The 9,203-nt window shown below is 33.6% G+C and overlaps 1 protein-coding gene across 1 annotated transcript; it reads left to right on the top strand.

Annotated features, from left to right (window-relative positions):
* The first annotated feature begins 1,211 nt into the window (after window positions 1–1,211).
* Window positions 1,212–6,201, top strand: LOC110601404. Its single transcript, XM_021738524.2, has 3 exons — window positions 1,212–1,535; window positions 1,625–1,830; window positions 6,105–6,201. Exons 1-3 carry the CDS (start codon window positions 1,212–1,214, stop codon window positions 6,199–6,201), a joined length of 627 nt encoding a protein of 208 aa, XP_021594216.2.
* The last annotated feature ends 3,002 nt before the right edge of the window (window positions 6,202–9,203 follow it).

Raw genomic sequence — 9,203 nt, 5'->3', positions numbered from 1 at the left:
TTGCTATGCAGTTAAGGGAGAATAATATTTTCAAGTTTAAGCAAATGATACGTGATTGCACATACGTGATTTTCTCAAAATCAGGTTGGAATTTAAGTTGGGTGTGACGATAAGGTAATATACCTGCTTATAGTATAGTTGTGTTATATGCTAGTCGTTAGTTTTTATCTGAGCCTCCAAACTCTGTTGTGATGTAATTTAGTTTGATGTTCTTCCAGATTTTTTTTACTTAGTATTTTGAGTCTTAGAGTGGAGTGTTGTGGAAAGCTTATTGGCCCAGGGAGTAGTTGACATGAAATATTAAATTTTTCTTCATCTTTTAGTAAAATATAATTTCAAAAATATATATTTTTTAATAAATAACTTATTTTACATTAAATAAAATTAATATTTTTATGGTAATTTTTTATTCATTAGTAAATGGTTGTCTTATACTACAGAATTAGAAACAAATACAATAATTATCAAAGTATTATTGTTAATTTATAATTAAAATTTAAATATATAAAATAACAATATACCACTTATGTCTTAAATATTTTTATAGTCATGAATTTAAAGTAATAATAATAATTTTAAAATACTGTTATCAATAATACAATTAGATAGTTAATTTTTTTGGTTAATAATAGAAATAATTTATTTTTAAAAATATAAATTCTAAAACTACAATAACTAAATTATAGTCTATTCTTTTTCATTGTGATATGAAAAATTGAGCACTAGATATTTTTGAAAAAGTCAATGGCTTCTCATATGAGAAATTGAACTTAGAACAGTTGATTGGACCTTTCCTCTTTATGAGTACCTCATTTGAATAATTCCACTTTACCATTTCCACCTAAACTATAAATGGCAACATTTTAATTTATCATCATTAACAAATTCCCAAATCCCTCATTAATCCTCTAATCATTTTATTAGTTATTATTATTTCACTCTGAAAAAAAAAAATTCATTCATCCCTTTACTGTAATAAATAATTTCAAAAATTATATATAAAAAAAACTCCTAAAAGATTCTGGTTAGAATAATTAAAAATAGAAGAAATGTTTTTAAAAAATTAGGCATAAACTCTGATTACTTAATTAGAAAATTTAACTTTTATTTTTATAATTTCGTTAATTAAATTATAATTCACATAAATCTACTATAATTACAAGCGTACCACAATATATTCTAAAATTTCTATAAACTACCTACGGTTAGGAATGGTATCTCTCTTAGAAAGCAAGAGAAAGAGAAAGACTTCTTTGGAAGAAAAGCTTCCAACAAGTAACAACCACAGAAAGAAAGCCAAACACGACTTCTTCATTCTCTTTCTACTCTATTCCTTGAGTAAATTCCAAGTCTTCGCCGCTTGCTTCTTTGTTTTCTTCTTCTGCTTCATCATCATCTTCCTTCTTCTTCTTCTTTCTTCTTCTTTCACCATGGAAAAACATCAGTATGGGCTTTTGGTAATCTTCTCCATTGTAGTCTCACTTGGGCTTGTTTCTTTTACTTCTTGTATCATTGCAGAGACCAAGAAAGCTAAGGTTTTCATTAAACTCTTTGTTTTTTCTTTAGAATTATTGTTATTGTGTTAATTGGCATATGCAAAATTTGAAAATTGTTGTGGTTGTAGAAGGAGGAGGTGAAGTTGGATAATGAATTGTGTTATTTGCCAGAAAGCAGAGCTTTCAGCTATGGAATTGCAGCAGTAGTATGCTTGGTCATTGCTCAAATCATAGCAAATTTGGTAATTTGCAGCAATTTTTGGTTGAGAAAGGATGGCGATTCTTCCAAGGCTAAGAAACCAATCGCTGCCACTGCATTTCTGGTATTGTCCTGGTACGTTACTTGATTAACTCTCTCTCTCTTCAGTACATTATACAATGAGATTCTCTATTTTCTTATTAGATTTTTTGTGGAAATAAATTGAACCAATAAATTTCATATATCAGATAATAAATATAAAAAAAAAAGGTAAATAAACCCTTTATTAATCTAAACAATTGAAAATTAGGAATATTTTCAAAAATATCGGAGAAATTTTTATTTGCTAGTCTTTTGCACCATTGAATATTGGCACCCATTTTTTCTCTAAAGAGGGCTATCATGAATTAAGAAAATTTGTACACTTTCGTAGAATTGAAGTTGTGTGTTTGAACAATTCTTTGAGAAAAATTGAAAGACTGAGTTTCAAGTTCACATTTGCCAGTTTCCTTTTTTTTTTTTTTTTTTTTCGTAATTTAACAATGATTTACATAACAGTTTTAAGTTGTTTATATATTTATAACAAAAGTTATGCTTTCTAATTATTTTTCATAATGAAAACATGGATATTTTTGTAACTAAAATTTTATAATAACTAAAATATGGATATTGTTTTACTTAATTATGCAAAACATAAATATGTTTTTAAAAATTTTAAATTAAACCATTTTTTCTCTATTTTCTACATAGTCTTGCTGACGGTGTAAAATTTATAGCTATAATTTCAATGCTAAACCTTTTATAAATTAAAATTTATCGCTTAAAAGTCTGTCGCTAATATTTTTTAATAAATTTAACCCACCATAAAAAATTATATAGATAAACATAATATCAATTATAATAATTTTGATGAATAAAAATAAATTACATATATTATTAAAATTAAAAGATTCATTTAAAATTATCTAATAATTATAAAATAAATGTTAAAATATAATTATATCTCGAAATTAAGTTTGTGGGCATCGTTGAAGAAAGAAAATTTCCAATTAGTAATTAATATTTGCATGGCGTACGTGAAGTGGGTCCTATTAATTGGTCATATGCCAGGTTGGTAGAGTGGATTTTGGCTAGAACGGCCTGTAAACAACATCAAACAGCTTTAAACTTTCAACTTACAGCTATTTTGTACTTCAAAAATATAATTATTGATATTTTCTGAAATTTATATATTAGTTATTGTTATTTGAAAATTAATACTTTTGGTACTTTTTTTTTTATCATTTTGAAAAAGAAAAAAAACCCTTAAATTTTCCATCAAATAATGAATATAATTAAATATTTTAAACTTTTATAGCTTCTTATTGTTAGTAAATGAAACTTTTCTGTTTACATTTTTAACTAGTATTGGTAAATTAAAATCTAATCCTTTTAATTTAGTAAAAGTTATAATTTAATCTCTATATTTCTAAATTTAGTATCCAAAATTTTGTTTTATTAATAAAATAACCATTCATTTTCTTTATATTTTTTTACAAAATAATCATTAATTATTATAATTATTTTCAAATTAGCCATTATATTTACAAATTAATCCTCTATGTTTAACAAATTTAGATATCTCATATTTGAAAACTAAAATGAAAATTAAATCAAGAATCTAACATTTATTTATTGTCTTAATTAAAATAGCAAATTAAAATATTTCAAGGATGAAAAAATTGGACAGAAAGGGGTTTTTTTTGTGTTTGAATTTAAACCAATAAAAATATTAAGAATTGTAATTAAAAGAAAATTTATCTTTTTAGTAAAACAAAATGTAAGGAGTTAAATTTAAAACGCAAGTGCTAAATTATAAGTTTTCCTGAATTTCAAGAAATAAATTATAATTTTTATCATTAATTTTTACAATGCGAGGAAAAAAGCCTTTACTAACAGCATAAATTCACACGATTATTTCTGTTAAATTAAATTACAAAATTGTATTTTAAATAATGCTAAACTACATGGAGTAGATTTTCTAATTTTTAATAATTTTAAGAATATATATTTATACACACTTAGATTATTTTTTTTTTAATATTAATCTCAGCAAAAATTTCTAATGTCTGAGATCAAGTAAAGAGTACTCTCAAAGTGTATTTTAATAAGTTTGGTCCATTCCTTTCCTTCTATTTTCTTTTATTTATTTTCTCTTTTATCTTCTAGTAACGTATAATCGTCGTCCTGCACTTGTACCTCCTGTCATAGTTACATTTGAACTATGTACGGATATACTGTGTCCTTTCCATCATCAGGCAGCCATTCCGGCGTCACGTGGACACGATTTCGGGCGTTACAGGATTTGTTGCCCCACAGGTCCAGCAGGTTAATCGAGTCAGGTCTCCCACGAGTAGGCTTAAATCCAATCTAGCTCATCAAAGTAAGGCCTGGGCTTGCATGTAAAGTAGGTCCATGTACACTCTAATAGAGCTAAGGCCTAATCTTCCTAGCGTGGACTTAGCCATGCCGGAGTGCCCAAGTCCCGTCTATCATCAAGTACCCCTTTACTCACTCATTAATTATTCCATGATTAATGAGGGGGTAAATCTCGAGATTCTAATTATTATTGCACGACTCTAGGAGAGTTCTGTCAAAAGGTCTCTTCTTTGCCTTTAGCCATTTCAAATTTACACTCTTGCTTTCACTTGTTGCTCTACCTCTTGTGCTACTTCTGCTATCTTACCCTTTCCCTTCTTTTTAATTTCTGCCTTTCCAATTTGAGGTATGTCATACTCTTCTCATGACTTCTACTAGGATTCCTGACGTAGTGGGTCTGGTATCCTCTGTCACTCCTTCCTCCTTATCTCACTACTTTTCCATGACTATTCTGACACCATCCTCTTTAGAATTAGGGCTACTTTTCCTAGTGAGCGCATTGTTCTCCCATACCCACCGCCAGCGAGTCTGATAGACACCCAACAAGGGCGTAACCTGATTTTTTTTCGTTAAACAGCGCGAATTCGAGCTGACCTTCCCTTTTATCCCTTTCTTTATCGATGTTTTCCGTCATTTTAGGGTGACTTCTCGGATGTTGTCCCTCAATTCTATTTTGTTCATATGCTGTTTTGAGTCCGTTTGCCTGTGCTGGGCTTTTGCCTATTCTATTGAGTTGTTCTGCACTTTCTTCCATCTCGTTAGGTGTGGGTTCTATTACTTTGGTCCCAAGTTGGGCTGTCCATATTTACTTATAAGGATTCAATAAAAGGTTGAGCGGAAAATTTTATTATTTTCAAGCTAAAAGAGAGCTCAGGGGTCAACTGGGAAATTGACCTCTCTTGGGGAGAGGTCCTTCAGGACTGTAACGACTTCCTTAGGTTAAGCCTAGTAGACCAAATTTGCCTTCTTCGACTGATCTCTATAAAAAAAAAATATAACGTCGAGAAGTGCATGTTTATGTCTGATCTGTGGGACTGCCGAAAAGCTGGTATTCTTTTTTTGTTTTCTTTCTTTTTATATTTTTCTTTCATTTTTTCAAGCTCTAATTGAGTTGGTAATTTCTTTTCAGCTTCTGCTGTGCCAATGGATTCCATCAAGCTTTCTAAGAATTTCACTCTGTCCTAGGAGAGCATGAAGGTGACTCTAGCCGCCTTTAAGGCCAACAAGTCCGTAGCTGATGTGACCCGAGAGGTTTTCCATGCCGCAAACCCTGCATATTTAACTTGTCGCTCTGCCCCTACACCTTTCCTAGCTTTGGTGCTCATTACGGGGGGCTCCCTTTCCACGACATCCAAGATGCCGGTCCCTATTAAAGCACTGAATCCTTCCAAGGAAATTCCTAAAGAGCCCATCACGCTTAGCGATTCGGTTGAGAGCAGCTCGGAAGAAGGTACCAAGACTACTCCTTTAGATGTTCCACCTATCCAAGCCCTGGGAGCTATCATGATCAAGGGCAGGGCTGCCAAGCGTGTCCGGACTTCAGAACCTGCAATCGAGGGTAGGGCTGCTAAGCGTGCCCGGGCCTCAGAACCTACAAGGGCAGCCCCTTCCCCTCTCGTTGACAAGGGAAAAAAAGGTAGTAGAGCACCTGTCATTTGCCTCGGACAATGAGCTACCGAACGCCACCAGGTGACCGATGATTCTATGCCGACTTTTATGGCTAGAATGTTGCGTGAGAGGATGTTTGGAGGGGTCCCAAATGCTTCTGATCCCCGTTTCCTGGCCCTCGTCAGCCATCTGGCCTGTTCTACCAAACAGTAAGCAGTCTTTAGTTCACGGTCTCAGGAGGATCTTTGGGACAGTCTGAGAGAGATACTTCTCATGGTGAGTTATCTGTCCTCCTCGGGAGTATTTCTGATCTTTTGGTTTTCTTTACTTTTTGCTTCTTTTGGCTTTCTTAGCTTTTTTGTTTTTTGCTTTTTCTATGGCAGGCTTTTGGTGTGTTCATGGAAATTGATGTTCGAGACCACTCTCTGTAGAGCTCAATGGACCAGCACATTGCTGAGACGAGCTGGGATGAAAACCTAGTTGCCACTGGTGACGCTTGCAGGCACATTATTGAGTTTCGGCGACAAATCGAAGACCTCACTAAACAATTAGGGGAGATGAGGGAGGAGGTCGCCAGGGCTTCCCAACGAGCTTCTGCGGTAGAGTCTCAGCGGGATGAGGCCCTTGCACAACTATTCACTTTGGAGGAGACCCGCTGTCAGCTCGATGAGGCTTAGGCCTAACATGACGAGGCCTTGCCTCGTATTACTGTCTTATAGCAAGAGCTCAACAAGTACATTGAGGACCTGAGGGGCATGACTTTGGCAGTAAAGGAGTCCTGACTTCGGCAGTAAAGGAGTCCTGACTTCAGCAGCAACAACTTCACCAAGAGGTCTCTGCCCTGGAGGAGAGGGGTGCTTCTTTATTGAGAGATGTTCGGGCTGTAGAGGACAGGGTCCAGTAGGTCTGTGAAGCGCAGTTGCAGAAGTACAAGGACTCTGCAGAGCTGAAAGAGAGAATTCAACTGGCCTGCGAAGCGCGATTAGAGGAGTATAAGGCCTCAGCGAAGCTAAAGGAAAGGATATACAAAGAGGCCTTTCGCATGTTCACTTTGTTAAGAAACCCAGAGATTACTGCAACCCAAAACACGCAGCGGAAAAAAAAAATCTCTGGTTTCCTTTATAGGATCCGAGTGCTTCATCTATTTCGAAAGGAAGGATAAAAGACTAACTTGTTAGACTCGACGAGAAGATACTATTCTGGACTGATGGTGCTGCTTTTTTAACGAACACCCTCAATGGTATCCACACGAACAATTTTTATCCTTTTAGAGTGCTAGCTCTCTCAAGATGGATAAACTATGTGCTCCACAATCTGCAACTTGAAACGATTTCTCTATAAACGTTACTCCCACAATTCGCAGAATAAGTTTTTATTCGTTTTTAGTGTTTTGTTTTCCCACAATTCTTTTCGTAAAAGAGTGGTGTTCATAACCAACTATCACAATCTCATAGATACTCAAATATTTTACGTGATAGTTTGTTTTGATAAGAAAAACCGAAAAAATTTTTATCTGTAATAATTACAGATAAACTGCAGATCTTTTAAATATTATTATCTTATAATAATAATTAATATTAATAATAATAATATTTTTATTACTATTAATTATAGTAATGGGCTTTTAGCCTATTAATAACACATCAACAACGTTTTTTTGTATGTGACCCAATAGGCTCACATTAATTGGCAATACACCCAGTCCCACAATACCCATAAATCATAAGCGGCCTCTAGCAAGATATTATGACTATCCAACTAATATGAGGATCGATAGTCCGATAAAGCCTAATAAATAGAACATGTATTAATCCCTTTGTCACACGATATCTAGTTTAAACATAAGTCATAGTCAATGTCAAACTTATAATGTTCAAACTTGTGATTTCTCGATCTCTAAGTAGACTGATAAAATCAAATGATATTGATCAGACTATCAATTCATTTGAGCACGACCATATGTTTCTCAGTCTCACTTATCGAGGGGCCCAGAAGATATCTCTCTCAAAGAGAGGGACAAATTCTATCTTGATTGTTTAATATCCTCTACATAATTTCTATATGCTCAATCAAAACCTTTATGATTGTCCGATTAAAGATAATGTTTGGTTATGTCAAAATATAATAGTCCTTATGTTAGAAACTATGACAATCTCAAATCAAAGGATTAAGACATAACTACTTTGAGATTCACTTATGACAATAACCCATGCATTGATCTCAATGCGGGTCCATCCAATACTTTATTCTCTAACAAGTATCTATAATTATTGAATTATATCAACATATACATAATCATCTTATGATTATCAATCAATAATCATACTAATCATATTTTATTATTATCACCATAATAATAAATAACTAGGGATGTTTAATCATTATTATGAACATGCATAATAATGATAATAAAACCTTTTTTATTAATAACCAAAATGACATATAAAAAGATCCAAGATAATGGCTTAGGGCAAATATACTAACACACTTCAGGCTTCAAAAAGGGCCTCAAAGTAGCTCAAGATGCCCCTTCCACTCTGTTGGCTGACCTGCGAGCCCCTAAAATCGATTTCGACGGCGAGGAGGTCTGCTACAGAAAGGAAGACAACCCCTTGCTCAAGAAGCCCCCTTCTTTGCCCCCAGATTGCAAGAAGGCAATTTTGTAAATGATAATCTTGTAAATGACTTAGTCAGTTCTACTCCCCCTTCCCCTGCTACTTTTGTAACCCATTCTAATAGTGTAGGGGAGGAGTAATTAAATTAATAAAATAGTTTTTATTATTTTCCATCTGTTTGCTTTCATTTTTCCTATCTATTTAAATTTCATTTACATTCTTATACTTAGATTATTTTTATATATGTTGTCTACGAGCTGTGCTGAGCTAGTTACTTACTTGATATTTTGCTTGTAAAGCATTTAACTTATTGTGTTTTGTACTTTGTTTATCGGATGCCTTAGTCTTTTATGCCTTCTGTTCCCCTAGAGCCTTTAACTGGCCGGATTTTTGTTTATTATTGTCTCTAGTTTTCATACAGCTCTCTGCCTTGGTTCACATTGTCCTAAAGTTGTACTTTTTACTTATTCACATTTTGATATTCGCAGAACCGAGGTCCATTTCTGGAGTCAATATCGACCCTTAATTTTATTTTGATTTTGCTTTGAGGCTGTTGAGCTCTTTCTGAGATCGGTACCCTGTCTTGGCTTTATTTCTCTTTGATCCGAACTCATTTTTGAGGTCGACACTAAGCCTTAGTTTTGTTCTCCTTTGAGCCGAGCTCTCTTTGAAAGTCAGCACTATGCCTTAACTTTATTTTCCTTTGAGCCGAGCTCTCTTTAGAGGTCGACACTATGCCTTAACTTTATTTTCCTTTAGGCCTTAGGGGTGTCAAGGTCCCTTCTTGAGGTCAACATTATGCTTCTATTTCATTTCTTTTGGCTTATAACCTTTCTAGTATGGACCTTCAACATGACCTTCATCTCC

The sequence above is a fragment of the Manihot esculenta genome, chromosome 15 (genome assembly GCF_001659605.2).
Source record: "Manihot esculenta cultivar AM560-2 chromosome 15, M.esculenta_v8, whole genome shotgun sequence".
NCBI classification, from domain to species: domain Eukaryota; kingdom Viridiplantae; phylum Streptophyta; class Magnoliopsida; order Malpighiales; family Euphorbiaceae; genus Manihot; species Manihot esculenta.
This window is presented reverse-complemented; position numbering and strand designations above follow the sequence as displayed.

What these genes read in the sequence shown, in the direction of transcription:
- LOC110601404 (XM_021738524.2), top strand. Translation starts at nt 1,212, where the DNA reads ATGGTATCTCTCTTAGAAAGCAAGAGAAAGAGAAAGACTTCTTTGGAA. An exon ending in CAGAGACCAAGAAAGCTAAG is followed by an intron (nt 1,536 to 1,624) that starts GTTTTCATTAAA and finishes TTGTGGTTGTAG; the next exon opens with AAGGAGGAGGTGAAGTTGGA. An exon ending in GCATTTCTGGTATTGTCCTG is followed by an intron (nt 1,831 to 6,104) that starts GTACGTTACTTG and finishes TTTCTATGGCAG; the next exon opens with GCTTTTGGTGTGTTCATGGA.